The 21,219-nt window shown below is 43.0% G+C and overlaps 1 protein-coding gene across 1 annotated transcript; it reads left to right on the top strand.

Moving 5' to 3' along the window:
- Positions 1–16,486: 16,486 nt before the first annotated feature.
- Positions 16,487–19,480, top strand: Txndc2 (thioredoxin domain containing 2). The gene is made up of 2 exons (XM_090353604.1): positions 16,487–16,564; positions 17,347–19,480. The coding sequence occupies exon 2, from the start codon at positions 17,459–17,461 to the stop codon at positions 19,439–19,441; it is 1,983 nt and encodes a 660-aa protein (XP_090209730.1). The 5' UTR covers positions 16,487–16,564; positions 17,347–17,458; the 3' UTR covers positions 19,442–19,480.
- The last annotated feature ends 1,739 nt before the right edge of the window (positions 19,481–21,219 follow it).

Genomic DNA, 21,219 nt, shown 5'->3' with positions numbered 1-21,219 from the left:
ACAAGTTTAACAAACAGGTGTTCAAGATCTTTCTTTTTTTGTGTGGGATATGAACTCAGGGTCTGAGCGCTATCCCTGAGCTCTTCAGCTCAAGACTAGCACTCTACCTCTTTGAGCCACAGCGTCACTTCCAATTTTCTGGTGGTTTACTGGAGATATTAGTCCCACAGACTTTCATACCCAGGCTGGCTGTGAACCACAACCCTCAGATCTCAGCCTTCTGAGTAGCTAGTATTATATTCATGAACCACCAGTGCCCAGCTTTGAAGTTGTTTTTGAAGATGTTTTTCCTATCTGGCCCAGTGTTCTATTAAGAAACCAAAAAGAGACCAAATGCTAATGGCTCATGCCTATAATCCTTGTTATGCAGGAGGCTGAGATTTGGAGGGTCATGGTATCATCAAAATATAAAATATAAATATAAAAATCAAGAAACCAAAAAGAAGATCACATGTGGATAGACATAATGAAAATAAGCATTCTCATACATGCCAGTCAGGATATGAGTAGCATGAGCTTTCTAGAAAGTGGTTTGGCAATCTTAAGTCTAAGATATTTGAAATGATCATATCTTATAATCCCGTAACTGGCAGCTTTCTGTCACTGTAACAAACTACCTGAGACTATCACGTTGTAAGGAGGAAAAGTTTATTTTCGGTTTATGGTTTCAGAATTTTCGGTCCATACTTTCTTGGTCTTGTTGCTTTAGCCCAGTGGGCACAGTACATCTGACAAGAATGCATGGTAAGGGAGCTTGGCTCACCTCAAGGCAGCCAAGAAGCAGAGAGGGAGAAGGAAGAGCTGAGATCCCAATACTCCCCTCAAAGACATACCCTTAATAACCCAACTTTCTCCTATTAGGCCTACTGTGAAGAAGAACCTAAAGAATCTACCACGTTATAATAGTTATCTCATACTAGAGACTAAGCCTTCAGTTCATAGGATCTTGGAGGATCTTTCACATTAAAACTATAGCAACCTTTACTTGTATTTTTCTATTACTAGGAACTAATTATATATGTACATAGTATCACATATGGGGCTTGAACTCAGGGCCTGAGCACTGTCATTGAATGTTCTCAAGACTAGAGCTCTACCACAGTACCACTTCCAGTTTTTTCTATGTATGTGGTACTGAGGAATCAAACCTAGGTCTTCATGTATGCTAGGCAAGCACTCTACCACTAGGCCACACTCCCATCCCTATATGTGTATATATGTATATATATATATATAGTATTTATTGCTTATAGCACAATTGCTCTGAGAAATTAAGATGTTGGCTGGAACTGAAACTATCTGAAGTCTCAACTGCCTGGAATTCTGCAACCTAGATTCTAACTCACCAACTGTGGACAGAAGGCCACATAATATGGTATAACATTTCACTGTGTCTGCTGCAGAAGGCTAAATTCAATTAATCTAGTTTTTTTAAAGTGGTTTATAGTAGCTTGTTGTACTTTTGGTGTAAACATGCTATCAGGATTTAAGTTTCTACCACTTCTTCCCAGAGTTCACAGAAAGTATCAGGCTTCATGCACACTGCTAGAAGACTTCTGTGAAAACCTGACTCATCTGTCTGGTCTGTGGTTTACAGGCCCAGTGTCTACACCCCCTCTTGGCCTTTCAGTCCTCTGTCTTGTACACCTGACTCACTCCATTTCCCCCACTCAGAGCACCTGGGGAGATTTGGGATGTAAGCAAGAATCCCTTTATGTCTCCATCTACTCACCCATGCATTCCTCCACTCACCTATCCACCACCCCCTTCTCAGTCCACTCATTCCACCCATCAGGAACTATTTATTGAAGGCCACTATGAATCAGGTGCTAAATTAGTCCTCCATGACCACATCAGATCTGTGTAATTGTCAAGCTTTCACAAAAGACGTGGAAAAGCAAAGCAAACCAAGAATGGCAGAAATGAAAAGTGCCTTCAAGCTACAGATAGGCAGACAGGCCAGAGGAGGCCTTCTGGCCACATGGGGAGAAACCCTGGCTCTTTTCCTCCTTCCCTCTTCAAAGGATCCTGAGGAAGTTATATAGCCTCTCAGACTGAGTTTCCACCTGTAAAATGGGGTTATAGAGGTCCCCCCTCCAGGGATGTCATCAAGATGAATTTTGGACTGGGTAGTTGTAATAAGCTTTGACTTGTATCCTAGAGTTGGGAAGGGCTCCTTTTAGCTGACACTTTGTTTTTCTGATCTTTTCCCATTTCTTTTGGGGGAAAGCAATAAGGTATAGAGGTTAAGAAATTCGGAGTCAGAAATTTCAAATCAGACCACCCAAATCCTGTTCCAACCATTTGCTGGGTGATGGAAATTCCAGCAAATGAGCCTCCCTACTACAATGTGTTAAATGAAGATAGGCTCCCACATGCATATATGACCACAATTCTGGAACCCAGAAAGCTTCACAAATTAAAAAGTTCTCAAGTCAAATGCTGATCCTAGTTACTCAAGAGACTGAGATCTGAAGATCACAGTTCAAAACCAGCCTATGTTGAAAAGTTTCCAAATCAGCAAAAAGCCAGAAGTGGACGTGTGGCTTAAGCAGCAAAGCTTCTGAGTGAAAAAGCTCAGGGATAGTACTCAGACCCTAAGTTCAAGCCCTAGTACTGGGGGAGAAGGGAGTCTGGAGAGGGGGTAGAGAGGGGGAGGAAGGAGAGAGGGAAAGAGAGTTTCTTAAGGTTTCACTTCTTAAACTTGTTAAAGCTTAAGAAACCACTGCTGAACTGATGTGGAGAATATTTGCTCATTAGCCTGTAGAAATACTACTGTACTATTTTGTTTTGGGTCAGTTGTGGGACTTGAACTCAGAGCGTGGGCACTATCCCTGAGTTCTTTTGCTCAAGGCTATTGCTCTGCTGTTTTGAACCACAGCTCCATTTCTTGGTTTTGAGTGGTTAACTGGAGATAAGAGTCTTATGGGGATTTTTCTGCCTGGGCTGGCTATGAACTTTGATCTCATCCTCCTGAGTAGCCTACTCAGCACCTAGCCTTACTCTGTTTGATTACAGGATTCTCTTCAATTGTGTTGGGATGCCCTGTGGTAGACATATTATACTACTTTTTTTTTTTGTCAGTCCCGGGCTTGAGCTCAGGGCCTGAGCACTATCCTTGGACTTTCTCAAGGCTAGAGCTCTACCATTTGATCCTCAGCACCATTTCCTGCCCTTTTTTTTTATGTATGTGGTACTGAGGAATTGAACCCGGGTCTTCGTGCATGCTAGGCCAGCACTCTACCACTAGGCCAAACACCCAGTCCCATACTTTTATAAAATTCAAACATTACAGATTTGGAAAGAATCCACTACTATGGCATGAGCATATTATCAGCCTATAAAGCCCAACCGTGCCCTAGAGACTGAGTGAGCAGTGCTTAGAATGAGGCTGGCTCATGCGGATCTTCAGTAGTCCTACAAAAATGCTTTCTATTGTGAAGGCAATTCTCATGGCTCCACCTGAGTGAAGCTACAAAGTTATAACCTCAGAGAAGCATTTGTTTTTCTCTGTGGCCTTGGCACCGAGCAAGAGTTCAAAAGGGGCCAGGTGCAGGGACTCATGCCTATACTTCTAGCTATTGGGAGGCAGGTATCAGGAGGCTAAAGGTTCAAGATCAGCTGAAGCAAAAAAGTTAACCAAATGCTATCAAATGAATTACTGAAAGCAGGGTATGGTGGCCTACACCTGTTATCACAGCTGCACCTGTTATCACAGCTGCACAAGAAGTATAATAGGAGGTCCATGTGGCTCTAAGCATAAATGAAAGACCCTAGTTGGAAAACAAATAGAGCAAAATGAGTTGGGGATGTGGTTCAAGTGGTAGAGACCTTGCCAAGCAAGCACAGAGCTCTGAGTAAAACAAGGAAGAGCTCAAAATTTTCACTGTTGGGTACTGGTAGTTCATGCCTGCAATCCTAGCTACTCAGGAGACTGAGATCTGAGGGTCACAGCTCAATGTCAGCTAGGGCAGCAAAATCCATGGGATTCTAATTAACCACCAGAAAACCAGAAATAACACTGTGGCTCAAAGTGGTAGAGCATTAGCCTTGATCAAAAGAGCTCAAGGGACAGTGCCCAGGCCCTGAGTTCAAGCCCCACACCAGAAAAAATAACAAAAAACATCAGTCATATGCTGCATGAATCAGCCTGCTGTGTTAGACAGCCTCAAGTTTTTCACATCTCAGTTGATTTTTAACAATCTTTATGTGGTTGATACTTTTATTATCTCCACTATACAGATGAGTAGAGTGAGCTTCAGGAAGTTAATTGTTCAAGATCATTAGACTTAGATAAAGAGGCTAGAGCTGGTAGCACATACTTGTAATCCTAACTACCCTACAGTAGACTGAGATCTGAGGGTTGTGGCTCAAAGCCAGCCTGGGCTCATCTTGAACCAATTAACCACCAGAAAACTGTGGCTCAAAATGGTAGAATGCCAGCCTTGAGTAAAAAGAGCTCAGGTTACAGCTCCCAGACCCTGGACTCATGAAATAATTTCCAATTGTATCCTGTTTTGTCCACAAAAACAAACCTGAGAAGAATGCATCATGTTCTTATTTATTAGACCTTTGTTTTTTCTCTCTCTCTCTCTCTCCTTTTCATGCTAAAGACAGAACTCAGGGCCTTATACATCCTAGGCAAGCATTCTACCTCTAAGCCACATCCCTAGCCCAGTCATTCTCATTTATAAGGAAGGAGCAGAGGGAGTTCAGTTTAATTCAGAGAAAGTAGGGCGAGCTCTATCCATGCCAAGGCCTGTCCTACTTTCTAAACTCATTCTCATATATAAGGAAGAAGTTTTAACTATTAACTAAGAATTAATCACTCAGACCAGAAGCTCTGAATCACCCACTTAACAGAGACGTGCTGGTTGGATCCCAAACTGCTGGTCTCACTGTCCTGGAATTGACAGCTCAGGCAGTTTCATGTATCTTTTCATGTCCCTGACCTTGTCCTTGAAACCATTGCTCAGCCCCCAGTCAAGTTCTTAATGGCTTTTGGAAATAACACATGCATCAGGGGTTCAGCAATGTTGACTCTGTAGGCCTGAGACCTCACATTAGCTTTTGAGAACCCATTGCCCAAATAGGCAGCTGCTAGTGGGCCTGGACAACTCCAGGGCAGATGCTCTGTTTCACCTCACGTTCTCCCTAAATTTGCACACAACTGATCCTTCCTTTCCTGCTTCTTTAGAAATAGATCCTAACTCCTTTCCAAACTATAGCTCAATTGTTTGTTTCCATCTTAAAACTTTCCCTGCTCTTTTTCTTTTCCAGTCAACCTACATGTATGCGTCATCATTTCTAGTTTTGACCAGCTGGTGTTTACCTCCTTTCCAAAGCTCCTCTTTTACAAAGCTACCCTTTGTATCATTCAGAAAATGTGTGTGTGTGTGTGTGTGTGTGTGTGTGTGTGTGTGTTAGAGCTCAGAGCCTTGTGCTCTCTCTTGGCTCTTTTACTCACAACAGATGCTCTACCATTTGGGCCATGCGTCCAGACCAACATTTTGCTGATTAACTGGATAGAGACTTTCTGTCTGGGCATTCTTTGGAACTCAATTCCTCACATCTTGACTTCCTGATTAGCTGACACTACAGGTCTGACCCACCAGCTCTTCTGTCACTAATGAAAAAGAATTCTTTTTCTTCATTAGTGGTACCAGGGCACTGCTCCTATGCTTTTGTACTCAAGGCTAACACTATGCTGCTTGAGCCACAGCTCCATTTCTGGCTTTTGAGGGGCTAATTCAAGATAGGAGTGTCACACTTTTCTTCCTGCGCTGGCTTTGAAGTGTAATCCTCAGATCTTAGCCTCCTAAGTGGCTAGGATTACAGGTATGAGCCATTGGCACCTAGCACTACTGAAATTCTTTTAAAAGATCTTCAACTTGGGGCCGGGAGTTTGGCCTAGTGGTTAAAAGTGCTTGCCTAGCATGCATGAAGACCCGGGTTCGATTCCTCGGTACCACATACATAGAAAAAAGCCAGAAGTGGTGCTGAGGCTCAAGTGGTAGAGCTCTAGCCTTGAGAAAGTCCAAGGACAGTGCTCAGGCCCTGAGCTCAAGCCCAGGACTGGCAAAAAAAAAAAAAAAAAAAAGAACCAAAGAGAAAACCAAAAAAAAAAATCTTCAACTTAACTCATCCCTGTACTCTTTCTGTAATTTCAGACTGCCAGGGACTTAGCTATAGCTGGCATCCGGTTTCTCACTCTCTGAGTGGGCACTCACTCTCTCCCTTCCCAATACACTTGTTCTGGTTTCTGGAACTGAGACTCCCTGACATCTCCAGCTCCTCCCATGGGCCCCCTTTCAATGTCCTTTGCAACATCCCAACTCCTTAAATATAGATACTTCCTGAAAAGTGGTAATGGTTAATCTTTTTGCTTTGTTTTATTACAGGATCTCACAGTGTAAGTCCAGACTGGCCTCAAACTCTTGGCCTTCCATCCTTAGCATCCTGAGTACTGGGTGTGCACCACAATCTCCAGTCTACAATGGTGATCCTCATAAGATTGGAGATGCACAAGGGGATATCTTTCTGTCCAGCAGAGCTATATCTGGCCTCATGAGGCTACAAAACAAGTATGGAGGCTTTGCCAGATCATCACAGTGGAAACCATGTACCCTTCTAATTATCTTATAATAGCTTACTCTTGGACCGGGAATTTGGCCTAGTGGTAGAGTGCTCGCCTAGCATGCACAAAGATCCTGGGTGCTCAGGACAGCACCCAGGTCTAGAGTTCAATCAAGCTCCACGACCACCAAAAAAAAAAAAAAAGAGAGAGAAACACCATGACACAGATACTTCAGTACTATAGTACAAGTTCACATGGACTGTTTGTGCCTGTCACACCACTATGGTACAGACTGACTCACCAAGGCACAGCTTCACTTAAGAGCTGATGCCTGCCATATGATACCATTTTATTAAGTGTATGACAATGACAAGAGGGGGCTGAGAGGGTGGGACTGAATTTTTATGTCATTTTACTCTCTATTTTGGTTTAAACATTTGTTTTTCTATAATTTGATTTTGTGCTTGGTATAATGATTTGTAAAGATCTTATAAGAAATTTCCTCTAGCTACCACCTAGTTATGCAGAGGCCAAATGGGAACTGCAGTTGCTAGGTGTTTATGGAGGTCTTTTCTGGGAGAGGGTAGCAACTGGTACTGGGAATTGAGGAGCCCATGGCCTCACATTCTTTCTTGACCTTTTGGCTCAAGGTTGGCACTGTCCTACTTAAGCTATATCTCCACCTCTAGCTCTTTTCTGGTTAAATGGAGATAAGAAACTCAGACTTTCCTGCTCAGGCTGGCTTAAACCATGATCCTCAGATCTCAGTCTCCTGAGGAGCTAGGATTGTAGGCTTGAGCCACCAGCACCTGGTTTATGTCAACAAACTGAGCAAATTCCTCCAGGAAGTCAGGGAATTGAAGAATGGCAGGCAGAAAAATACAGGGAATATTAATTGTATCACATATGTAAGGTATATCTCCACTTAAGGCTCCATTGGAAAAGAAAACACTAGCCAAGTCACGTTGAAAATAAGTGGAAGCTGGGTACTTACAATTGCAGTTCCAAGCTTGTGTGAGCAGGAAAGTCTCTGATAAGTCTCATATCTAATAAACTGCCAGAAAGCTAAACTTGGAGCTGTGGCTCAAGTGGAAGAGTGCTAGCATTAAGCAAAAAAAAAAAAAAAGCTCATGCACTGTGCCAGGCCTTGATTTCAAGCCCTAGGACTGGTACATGCCCACCCCCCAAAAAAAATGACTGGAAACTATAAAAGTAAGCACAAAAGAACCATACATAAAATAAAGTTCTTCACCAAGGAACTACAGGTTAGACTATTCTGACTCCACTCGTATGTGTGCACTCTATAAATAAAGGAACAATGAGTGATAGGACCAAGTCATTTTGATAGTAGAAAATTGCAGATAAGCCAGAGGAAAAGCCAACAATGAGCCATATGACAATGGATTAGAACTGAGGTAATTATGAATATACCTTGTTTAGCTTAAAACAAACCCTTATATATGTATATATGTATGTATGTATATTTATGTATACATATATGTGTATATATATATATGATCTATGCATGGGTTAGTATACATCACGGTATTTCATAGTTATGTGGACTGAGGGTCTAGGGATAGTTGCAACTGGTTTCAATGAGCACATGTAGCCCATGTCACCATTTCTAAATATTATTCTCTAATAAAACAAACCTAGAAAGACCTGGTTCTAGAGCTAGAGGAGTGAATGCACAGAAGCATTTGTAATGACAGAAAGCAAGGAAGTGCTAAAGAAGCAGAATCACAGGTGAATGCCAATGAAGTCATCTGAAAAGCTCATCCATGCCCATAACTGGACAATGAATTAGAAGCTATAGGATTATGGGGTGCCTGTGGCTCATGCCTGCAATCCAAGCTACTCAGGAGACAGAGCTGAAGATAGCAATTCAAAACTAGCTTGAGCAGGAAAAGTCAGTGTGACTCCTATCTACAATTAACTACCAAAAAGCCTGACATATTGCTGTGATTCAAGTGGTAGAATGCCAGCTTTGAGCAAAAAAAAAGCCAAGGGACAGAGACCATGTCCTGAATTTAAGCCCCAGGACCAGCAGCAACAAAGTAAGCCATGGGCCAGGAGTTTAGCCTAGTGGTAGAGTGCTCGCCTAGCACGTACAAAGCCCTGGGTTCAATTCCTCGGTACACAGAAAAAGCCAGAAGTGGTGCTGTGGCCCAAGTGGTAGAGTATTAGCCTTGAGAAAGCTCAAGGATAGTGCCTAGGCCCTGAGTTCAAGCCTCATGACTGGCAAAGAAAAAAAGAAAGAAAGAAAGAAAGAGAAAGAGGGAGAAAGCCCAAGTAGGAATGTTCAAATAACTAGCAAAAAAAAAAAAAAAGCTGAGAGTAGAAATATGGCTCAAGTAGTAGAGTGTCAGCCTTTAGTGAAAAAAAGCTAAGGGGCTGGAGTTTGGCCTAGTAGTAGAGTGCTTGCCTAGTATGCATGAAGACCAGGGTTTGACTCCTCAGTACTAAATACATATAAAAAGCCAGAAGTGGTGCTGTGGCTCAAGTTGTAGAGCTCTAGCCTTGAGAAAGCCCAAGCCAGGACTGGCAAAAATAATAATAATAATAATAATAATAATAATTAAAAATAGCTAAGACACAGAGTCTAAGCCCAGCATTCAAAGCCCAGTACCAGCACAAAAAAATGAAATAAATAAATAAATAACCAAAGTAAATGTTTATAAATCTACATGAACACAAACAACTAATAACTGAACAAATAAACTGGGGGAAGAAGAAAGACTACTTTCCCCAGTTGAAGAATTCCAAATAATTTATGAAGGACTCCTTTTCCTCAGGAGCTCAGGCATATCCCCCCCCGCCCCCCTTGCCATAAACCAGTCTCCTTCCAAAGTGTACATGAGGCAAATGTGGGGGAGAAACTCAAGTGCTTTAACCTCAAGGTTAGTGTCATCAATAATAAGCCATGTTTAGTAGCATGCACCCTCAATAAATTTAATTTACAGTAAAAATAGTGAAGGGAGGGGAAGGCTACCAGCTTCTGAGGCCTAGAGGTGAGACAAGCCATCCTTTGAATTACAGATAAACCAAGGTGTTTAGGCCCAAAAGAGGATATGTAAATACATCCAGATGTTGAGCCCCAGAGAAATCCCATCTCCCAGGTGGTAGACATGCCTTCATTCCTAGAAATAGGGGTGGGGACTTGGATGATAGGTTGCTGGACCTGTTAGTCTGGTGCTTTGATCTTGGGAGACTCAAGTTTCCTGTGACCCTGCCCAAGAGCTGACTGGATTTTAGGCTCAAAGAAGATTTTAGGGTCAAAGCAGCTCAGAAGCCATTATGCTGTGTCTGATCTCTTGACTGTGCTCCAGTCATCTTAGCCTCCTACCTCAGCCCTCTGTAAGGGTTGATCTGGGTTGTTGGTATTGTTTTTCTGCTCTTTCTTTCCTCTCCCAGTCTCATAACTCGGTTTTCTACCAGTGTTAAATATAGTGAGGGGCTTTGTGACAAGAGTCTGCCTGCATTCTCCAGCTTTCCAATAAAGACTCCCAATTCAACCTATCAAAATGTGGTTTCTCACTGATTGGATTCACCTTACAACAGTAGCACTTTACTGCTCAGTGCCAGTGGCTCACACTTGTAATCCTTGCTACTCTGGAAGCTGAGATTCGAAGATCACATTGGAAGCCAGCACAGAGAGGAAAGTATATGAGACTCTTATCTCCAATTAATCACTCAAAAAGGCTCAAAGTGGTAGAGCACTAGCCTTGAGTGAAAAAACTCAGGGGCAGAGCCCAGACACAGTTCAAGCTCTACAACTAGAAAAAGAAATAGCACTTTTATTCTGTTCTTTTGCCTGAAGTTCATTATTCTTGAGCAACATATCAGACAAACTCTAACTGAGGCACAACTTTCCACTTTGAAGTCACTAGGTTTGTTCCCAAAGAGTCTAGGAATAAAAGTCCATAACAAAGCAAGAACGATGCTATCTGTCCAGGCTCTGGCCAAGAAGCCTCAGCATGAGTGAGAGAGGGCCAATTGAGGGAGCAGTTATAGGGTCATAGCACCATTACTGGGTCCCTTTATTAGGAGAGAACACTTTCTTTCTTTCTTTTTATTTCTAGTGCTGATTCTGGAGCTTGAACTCATGGACTAGGTGCTGTTTTACCCCCTTACCATAAATTTTCCAAATATATCTTGTTGACTTCGTCTTCTTGCAGGCTACTTTCCTGTAACTACTCCCCTAGCTTAATGGCAGCTGCCGCTCTCCACCCTAATGGAGGCTGCCTGCTGATCTTGCGGGCATTAAAATTTTCCTCCTTTCTTGGAAATGTGTGATGTGCTTTATCTGGTTGAGATTTCTAACAGTCCCTTAGCTTTTGGGTTCATGGCTGGTGATATACCACTTGAGCCACACCTACACTTCCAAAATTCCTCCTCTTCTCCTCCTTCTCCTTCTCCTTCTCCTTCCTGTTCCTCCTCCTCTTCCTCTTCCTCCTCCTCCTCCTCTTCCTCCTCCTCTTCCTCCTGTTCCTCCTCCTCCTCCTCCTCCTCCTTCCCCTTCCTCTTCCCCTTCCCCTTCTCCTTCTCCTTCTCCTTCTCCTTCTACTTCTTCATCTTCTTCTTTTGCGGGCTTGAACTCAGGGCCTGGGCACTATCCTTGAGATTTCTCTACTCTATCACTTAGGCCACAGCACCACCACTTCCAGCTTTTTCTGTGTAAGTGTTACCAAGGATTAGAACCCAGGGCTTCGTGCACGCTAGGTGAGCACTCAACCACTAGGCCACACTCCAGGTCCCCAAGAATACATTCTTAAAGAAATATGATTATGGAAATAAAATCTGCTTGGAAATAGCTACAGGGGAGCAGCCAAAGACAGAAAATGGATCTACAGCCGTGATCCCTGAAAATGGCCATGGTGAATAATTTTTGTCCCCTTTTTAGGTGTGCATTTTCTGATCTTTCTATTATAAATGTGTATTGTTTATGAAGGTATAAAAGCACACATTTATATCAGCACAATGTATATGCATATATATTAAAGCTAGTCTTTAAAAGGGTAGAAATGAATTTCCACTTAAGGTTGATACCAACTTCCTTATATTCTGGGTGCAAATTAGCTTCCACCAGCAGATAAGCCTGCTGAGAAGGAAGTAATCATTTACTCTTTGCTCTGTTTCTTCTGCAAGGTGCCGGATGGGGAAGGCTGTCTGAGCAGAATACCAACATTCATTCATTTCTAGCTCTAAGCAGAGAGGAAGTCTAGACAACAGTTCATACTAGATACAACTCTCCCAGAAAGTTCTTGCAACAGCTAGCCCAGCCATGGCGGTGACTCCCTCCGCCCCTGCTCCCCCATCTCCCCACCCCACCCTGACCCCCACCCCTGTCTGTTTTTCTGGGATTCTGGAGGCTGCAGTAGCCCTGAAGGCTTCCCGGCATTCTGAGAAATGCTTCTGAGCCCTTAACCTGAATAGGAGCCTTTCCATATGTTTTACTATTGCCTAAGCTGTCCTATGCCAAAAATAGCTTGCAGTTTCTGTTTCCTGAGACAACCCTGACAGCCATAAGGACTCTTAAGCAATTTGGAGACAGCTTGTGCTGAAGGAAAACATGTATTTTATGAGGAGAGCCATCAAAACTCCAAGTTCCTTGAGATCCATTTGAAGTGTGGGAGGAAGAGGAGAAACTACTAGAATAGACAAAATGGCAACCTGAAAACTGGGAAGGCAGATAGCTTAGAGGCCACAGATTTCCTCATTTCATCCAAGAGACAAAGTAGCTTAAACATTTTCTAAACAGATCAACTCATTTTGGCCTACAGCCTTATCTCCTCTTGTTTCAAAGAACACAGATACCAAATTAAACGTGCTTGTTTGTAGAATTTCAGGGCAAAGAACACTTTCTCTCAGGGTGTCAGCCCAGTGTTTTTAATTCCTTCTTTTCTCCTGACTACGTAGGGGTAAATAGAGCATTGTGCCAAGCATTCTGGCCTCTTGCTCTTTTCCCATGCGAAGCAGTCAGCCTGGCCTGACCCCAGACACAGCTACAAGGACTCACTGACCCACTGAGATGGGACCATCCTAACTCTGTTCACTGACTCATTACTACAGTCCGTGATTCCAGATTTCGCCTCCAACCAAAAAACACCCCCTGCATTGTGGCTTTTTTTTTTTTTTTGCCAGTCCTGGGCTTTGGCTCAGGGCCTGGGCACTGTCCTTGGACTTTCTCAACGCGAGAGCTCTAGCACTTGAGCCTCAGCACCACTTCTGGCTTTTTTGTATGTATGTGGTACCAAGGAATCGAACCCGGGTCTTTGTGCATGCTAGGCAAGCACTTTAACCACTAGGCCAAACTCCCAGCCCATTGTGGCTTTTTTGTTACTCCTCTAGGCCTCCATGGTTCACTGGTCTCTTTAAAGATGTTCCTACCCCTCCCTACTCACTTTTTGCTGGTGGCTATGAGGTTCTGGCATCTGAACCATGTTAGATGAGGAATCTGCCTGGATGTAGGCTCTTCATGGGCTTCCAGACATAGCATGAGGCAAATACCTCCACCTGTAGCTTTTTTTTCTGAGCACATCTAACCAGTATCCATACTGATGTTTCAACCTAGAGGAGGGAGACTAAGATCTGCCCGTCTGTCTCTTGCTTTCCTTCTTAAGGGAGGAAATGAGTGTCACTGTCACTTCCTCTTACCTAGCGGCTATCTCCTACATTGTATGCTCTTCTGTCCCAAAGTCAGGAACCAGCTTTAGAAGACAAGACAGGGTTCAAGAAGGGTTAATTCACCAGTGACCAAGGTTCAAAGACATCCCTTTTTTTGTCTAATGAAGTCTTCTCATAAGAATTGCTCTGGTGGGCCAGGAGTGTGGCCTAGTGGTAGAATGCTTGCTTAGCATACACAAAGCCTTTGGTTCGATTGCTTGGTGCCACATATAGAGAAAAAGCCAGAAATGGTGCTGTAGCTCAAGTGGCAGAGCCTAGCCTTGAGCAAAAGAAGCTCAGGAACAGTGCCCAGGCCCTGAGTTCAAACCCTAGTACTGGCAAAAAAAAATTGTGGTTTGGCTCTATATCTGCCAAATGTCTATTAGAAGCTTGGTCCCTAGTCCATGGCACCATTGTAAGTGGTAGAAACCTTAAGAGATGAGGCCCAATAGGCTATTTTCTGGTCATTGGAGGCCATGACTTTGAAAGGGATAGTTGAACTCCAGGCTCTCCTCTTTCTTTCCTTGCTTCCCAGCCACCATGAGGTAAATAATTTCCTCTGTCACATACACCTGTCATAATGTACATAACCTCAGGCCCAAAGGGTTTAGCTGACCATCAGCAAAAATATCCAAAACTATGAACAAATCTGCCTCTCTTGCTCTCTTTCTCTTTCTCTCTCTCTCTCTCTCTCTCTCTCTCTCTCTCTCTCTCTCTCTCTCTCTCTCTCTCTCTCTCTCTCTCTGTGTCAGTACTGGAGCTTGAACTCAGGATCTTGTACTCATGCTTAGCTTTTTCATTCAACAGTTGAGCTACAGGTCTACTTCTGGTTTTTTGCCCATTAACATAAGAACGTAAGAACTGGACTTGCTTTCCAGATGGGCTTTAAACCACAATCCTCATATTAGTCTTCTGAGTGTCTAGGAATATAGGCATGAGCCACCACTAGTCTCTGATACAAACCCTCCCTTTTTGAATTGGTAGCTCAGGTATTTGCTGCAGTGATGGAAAGCTGACCAAGAGAAGGACTTACATTACCTATGGCCCATCTTATGTCTTGGCTTCCTTTCTCTTAATACTAAGGAGAACGGGATCAGACGGATAACCATCTGGTATTTATTCTTGTAATCTGCTTTAAAATGTTGCACAGGCAGCTGTAGAAACCTTTTATGGTAGAGAATAAATTCATACTCATACCTTATGAAACATCACATCGGAGAGTTCTGTAACTCTTTACCCAAAGCCAGGCAGCCAGGGAGGGAACAGCTTAGTTTGGCAGGATGAGCTCTTCCCTTGGAAAAGGATTAAGTAACTATGAAGAACTGTGAATTTGCTAAAACCAACATCTCTTTTCTCCATCTCCACTCTCCCTTAAAAGACATGTTTCAGCTGGGAGGTGAAAGCTCACATGTGTAATCCTAGCAACTCAGGAGACAGATCTGAGAATTGTGTCTTGAGGCTAAACCAGGCCAAAAAAAAAAAAAGTCTAGAAGGCTCTTATCAGCAGAAAGCAGGGGGTGGAGTTGTGGCTGAAACACTATATATGTATGTATATATATGTATATATGAAATATATATATATATATATATAGTGCCAGCCTTAAGCAGAAAGCCAACAAAAGCAGGAGGCCCTGAGTTCAAGTCCCAGTACCAGCATCCACATACTAAGGATGTTTTTTTTTAATATTTTTTATTGTAATTAGTAAAAGGGTTACGTGATATTTACCAGATAGCAGGTGCATTAATTCACATACATTGATACCCTTTCACATGTACTAAGGATGTTTTGATATAAATAATAATAGATGCTCTGAAGCCTCTACTTTCCTTTGACAACCATTTTAATGATATGGTAAAACAAAAAGTATACATCAAGAACGTAAAACTCGGCCGGGAGTTTGGCCTAGTGGTTAAAGTGCTTGCCTAGCATGCATGAAGACCCGGGTTCGATTCCTCGGTACCACATACATAGAAAAAAGCCGGAAGTGGTGCTGAGGCTCAAGTGGTAGAGCTCTAGCCTTGAGAAAGTCCAAGGACAGTGCTCAGGCCCTGAGCTCAAGCCCAGGACTGGCAAAAAAAAAAAAAAAAAAGAACGTAAAACTCTACATCGACCCATATCTTGGGCAGCATGTGTTCTGAAGTGATTGGGAAATAAGCAAGTCATTTAAATCTGACAGACTTCCAGCTATTCCTGGAGAAAAGGTACGTATGCCTGCTGTGCTGAGTTTCCAACCCAGGATCTTACACATACCAAGCAAACTTTCCACCTCCCAAACTCTATCCCCACTGCTGAAGCAAGGAACTGGATTTCAATTCCGCAGAATGGATTAGATGTAACTGAGTCAGCAGGACTGTGCACAAGGAGGGAAATAATAGAAAGATGGTAAACTTGGAGATACTGAGAAAGTATAGGTAAAGCTCATGGAGCTAGAAGATCGAGACAGAGGCTATCAGGCGGAAGCTGGACATTTGCTATCATGTGACACTTTTCCAAAAAGAGTCGAATGATCTTGGGACACTCAGGAGACTGTTACAGTTGCCATATGCAGTTTCCATATGACATGTCTCCCAAAGGCTCATTTTGGAAGCTTGGTGCTCAATGTGGCAGCAGAGAGGTAGTGGGACCTTTAAGGGGTGTGAGAGGAGAGGAGAAAATGCTGCTTTTGGAAGGGATACGGTAGTTCTCATGAAACTGAGACAGAGTTCTTGTGAGAAGGTTGTTAGGAAAAGATCTGGCTCTTTTCCATGCTCTGGCTTCCTGTCACCCTGTGATATCTTCCTCTTCCGTCTACTTCCATCATTGTGAGACCTCATGTTTCTACACCATGAGGTGTTATTAGACACTTTACCACTACATCTGTGCTCTGACCCCAAATCTCTTTTCATAAACTTTCCAGCCTGGAGTGGTTTGTTCTAGTAAAAAATGTACTAATATAATGAATAAGTCATTAAGAGAAAGCAGGGGCTAGAGGACCCAGGAGGGGGATTACAGAAAAGGTACTTTATGTTACCCAGTCTGGACAGGGAATTCAACAAAGATCAGAATCTAATACAGCTATTCTGAGAGTGCACTTTAGGCCCAGCTCCCATCCCAGCTTTGTGACCTTAAATGAGCCATGTATCTTCTCTCAGGCTCAGCACTGCCATTTGTAAAGCACTGATCATAATGGTACTGATGTCAGTGGTTTGTGGTGCTTTAAGAAATAATGCCTATGGATGTCTATGTAGCCACAGCCTTATCCAGGATAGCCATCAGCACTAAGGCTGGGCTGGAGGTCTCAGGTATCACTGTTGGGAGCACTGGTGAAGAAGCCAACTGTAAGTGCTACCTGAGTATAAATTGTGGTTCACATTTTGTTGTCAGTTTAGATAGGCTGGAAAAGGCCCTATGGTGGGGTCAAGCTTTCACTGCGAAGTATCTATAAAAGCTCAGGAACAGATGGAGAACAAGGAGCTGTAAATAGAAGTTGTTCAAGCTGGAGCCCCCAAAAGAACCAGAATGGAGCTAGAACAATCAAGAAAAAAAATGATCTAGGCACTGGTAGCTAACTCCTGACTGAGATGGAAGGTTTGACTCTCAAAGCCAGCCTGGCTAGAAACATAAATTCAATTAGCCATCCAAAGGCCAAAAATGGAGGTATGGGTCAGACAGTAGAATATCAGCCTTGAATGGCAAAAGCCAATCAATAGCTTGAGGCTCTGAGTTCAAACTCCAGTAGTATTGGCATACCCCCCCCCCATACACACACAGAGAAATCAATGAAGGTGATATCAGTGGTACAGTCAGGGGAAGAAGAAGAATTACATTAAGGAATCTATAAACTTGGAGAATAGGTGTCAGTACTGAACCAAGAATATGTGGTCATAAAAACTATATATATATAGTTAGTTATATATATGGTTATAGTTATAGTTACATAGTTATAGCTGGAGAGAGAGATTTATATGCATGCAGGGAATCATCTACAACTTGGCTTCCTGGTGAATGAAGGTTATTCAGTGAATATTTAATCAGACTTCATTTGTGTTTTTCTGAGAATGATATCAGTGTTTTGTTTGGTCCTTCTTTTGCATTTTTATTTACTTACTTTTTTGTTCAGAATATCCACTACAATTTTTTTCTGCAAATACAACTGCTCTGATCTCAGAGTTCTTGGACACAGCCCATACCAAAGAAAAAGCCTCTGTTCCGTGGTCAGCCACACACTCCATATGTCCGGAGAGAAGCCTGGGACTTCACAAGAGGATAGCAATATTCCTGATTTCTCACTAAACACCATGGTCGTTCATGTCCAGCCAAATGATGCCCCACAGGAGACTATCATCATATCCTCACCAAAACCCGAGGTTAAAAAGGTCAACACCCTCAAGACCTCAGCTAAAATGGAAACCATTCCCACGTCCTCAGTACCTGTCACCCAGCCTAGGTATGGTGGAATCACCAAGTCCATGGCCAAAACTATCCAACCCAAACAGGATTCCACCCCTCAGGCCTCAGAGGAAGACGGCAAGTCCAATGAAACTAGCAGTCCCAAGTCCACAGAAGAGTCTGTCCTGTCCAGTGTGGGTGGTGTCAAGTCTCCAGCACAGACCATTCAGCCCAAACAGAAGACCATCTCTCAGGCTTTAGAGGAAAGCAGGCAGAGTGATATTCCCAAGTCCCCAGAGGAAACTGTCCAGTCCTATGTGGGAGGTGTCCACAACTATGCAGAACAGACCTTTACACCCAGACAAGAGACTATTCCCTCAGAGGAAACCAGGCAGCCCAACCAGGGCAGCATCCCCAAATCCCCTGCACACATGCAGCAAAAGCCAGGAAATGTTCCCAAGTCCTTGGCAAATACTGCCCATCCCAAGCTTATGGCCATCCCCAAGACCTCAGAGGAAACCAGAGAATCCACTGTAAGTGTGCTTCCCAAGTTCCCAGCACCGACCATTCTACTTAAACACAGGACCATCCCCAAGTCCTCAGAGAATACCAGCCAATCCACTGAAGGTGTACTTCCCAAGTTCCCAGCACAGACCATTCAACTCAAACACAGGACCATCCCCAATTCCTCAGAGGATACCAGCCAATCCACTCAAGGTGTACTTCCCAAGTTCCCAGCACAAACCATTCCACTCAAACACAGGACCATCCCCAATTCCTCAGAGGATACCAGCCAATCCACTCAAGGTGTACTTCCCAAGTTCCCAGCACAGACCATTCCACTCAAACACAGGACCATCCCCAAGTCCTCAGAGTATACCAGCCAATCCACTCAAGATGTACTTCCCAAGTTCCCAGCACAGACCATTCAACTCAAACACAGGACCATCCCCAATTCCTCATTGGAAACTGGCCAACTCAATGAAGATAACATTCCCAAGTCCTCAACATACACCCAGTTCAAGCCAGGAGATATCTTCAAGTCCTTGTCTCTCAACCAGGGGAAAAAGCTCACGTCCTTAGAGCAAATAGAACTGATAAGGAGAGATGATATCCTCAAGTCCCAAGCATACATCAAACTGAAGTCATTAGTAAAAAATATACAACACAATCCAGGGGCTGTCCTCGAGTCCTTAGAGGACAACGATGAAAGCACTACCACCACAATCCCGGAATACAGTTTCCACATTCGCAAGCCTTTGGAAAAAGCTATTATACCTAAGAACAGGGCAGCCCTCAGGTCCTCAGAGGAAACCAACCAATTGCATGAAGATATCCCCAAGTCCTCAGAAGATACCAAAAAGAAAGACTATGTCCCCACGTGCGTATATGAAGACATTCAGACTAAGGAGGGCAATATCATCAAGGTCCCAGAGGAAAGCTTGCAGCCTGGGCAAAGCATCCTTGAAAGGTTCCAAGAAGAAATGGAGGAATACCCAAAGGATGATCTGGTGAACATGATCATGAACTATGAAGAATTCATTAACATGCTCAAGGAGGCAGATGAGAAGCTGGTTGTCGTGGACTTCTCAGCCTGTTGGTGCAGCCCTTGCAGGATCATCAGGCCATTCTACCACTTCTTGTCATTAAAGTATGAGGATGTGATGTTTCTGGAAGTGGATGCAGATGACTGTGAGGAGGTGACGAAAGAGTGTTCAGTCTCGTGTCTTCCAACCTTTCAGTTTTATAAAAAACAAGAAAAAGTGTATGAGTTTTATGGGGCCCAGAAGGAAAAACTTGAAGCAACCATTATAGAATTAAAGTAATCTTATATTCTGAGAACATTGTAAACAGTCAGTGGTTGATAGCTTGGTACTTTGAGGTTTTTTTTTGTTTTTGTTTTTGTTTTTGGTAATTTACAAAAACAAAAATAGGTAAAACAAATATAGGTCCAAATGTTATTGCTTGTATATTATATATGGAATAATGTCCATAAATATGAAGTCTATCCTTCTCAACACACTTATTCTGATCACACTTTTGTTTGAAAGAGGGGATGAGATTAAAGATTCCTTGGCTGGGCCGGGAGTTTAGCCTAGTGGTAGAGTGCTTGCCTAGCATGCACGAAGACCCGGGTTCAATTCCTCGGTACCACATACATAGAAAAAAGCCAGAAGTGGTGCTGAGGCTCAAGTGGTAGAGCTCTAGCCTTGAGAAAGTTCAAGGACAGTGCTCAGGCCCTGAGCTCAAGAAATGGCAAAAAAGAAGATAAATGCAAAATTATTTTTTCCCATGCTCACATATCTTTTGAGGATCCTAATAAGATGCTTCTGGAGATAGTCACATGGCATAGCTTGCCTCCTTCTTGTATCAGGGTGCCGAAGATGTGCCCACAAACGAATGCTACTCCCAGTTATGGTTCAAAGCCATCCCAGGGCAGGAAACTCCATGAAACTCTTTTCACCAATTAATCACAGAAAAAACCAGAAGTGGTGATGTGGCTCAAGTGGCAGAGTGCTAGCCTTGAGCAACAGGAGCTCAGGGATAGCACTTAGGCCCGGTGTTCAAGTTCCAGGACCCGAAAAGAAAAAATGAAATTAGCAAAGTGACAGTATTTGAAGTAATAGCTCTGTTGGCTCATGTCTCTAATACTAGCTACACTGGAGGCTGAGAGCTGAGGATCTCAGTTCCAGGTCTTCCTGGGTTTGAAAGTCTAAGACTTTTATTTCTAATTAAGCACCCAAAAGCTGTAAGAATGGGTGTGGCTTAAGTGGTAGATTACCAGCCTTGAGTAAAAAAGCCAAATGAGAGCACAAAGCCCTCCTGAGTTCAAGTCCCAGTACCACAGTCTCTCACACACACACACACACACACACACACACACACACACACACACACACACACACACACACACGTTTCCATATAGATCAGCAGCAAATAACTGAGACAAAACATGGGAAAAGGTGTCATTTGCTACAGTGATAAAAATAATACTGCAAGCAATAGTCCTTTGAGAGATAGGCAAAGCTACATCTCATTGAAAAGAAAGATTTAAAAACATCAGTCCTTGGGCCGGGAATTTGGCCTGATGTTAGAGTGCTTGCCTACCATGAATGAAGACCCAGGTTCAATTCCTTGGTACCACATATATTAAAAAAAAAAAAAAAGCTAGAAATGGTGCTGTGGCTCACGTGGTAGAACTCTAGCCTTGAGAAAGCCCAAGGACAGTGCTCAGGCTCTGAATTCGCATCCCAGGACTGGAAAAAAGATAGCTTAGTTCTTTTCACTTAATAGATGATGTAATTGTAACCAATGCCTCTGGGATATTTGAAAGAATAAATATGACAAAATACTTCAAATTTGCCAGATACTGGTGGCTAATGCCTGTAATCTTATCTAGTTATAAAGCTGAGGTCTGAGGGTGAAAGTTCAAAGACTGCAGAAAAGTCTATAAGGGTCTTATCTCCAACTGACTAAAAAGCCAGACATAGACATAAGACATAAGACATAAACATAGACAAAGGACCACACCCTGGCCCTGAGTTGAAGCTCCAGAAGCAGCATCAAATAAAAATAATTTTTTTAAATTCAAACTGTAGTGAAC

This window comes from Megascapheus bottae, chromosome 19, assembly GCF_031878675.1.
Source record: "Megascapheus bottae isolate mThoBot1 chromosome 19, mThoBot2.hap1, whole genome shotgun sequence".
Taxonomy (NCBI): Eukaryota; Metazoa; Chordata; class Mammalia; order Rodentia; family Geomyidae; genus Megascapheus; species Megascapheus bottae.
This window is presented reverse-complemented; position numbering and strand designations above follow the sequence as displayed.

Coding starts and splice junctions, on each gene's coding strand:
- Txndc2 (XM_090353604.1), top strand. CDS start 17,459: ATGTCCGGAGAGAAGCCTGGGACTTCACAAGAGGATAGCAATATTCCT.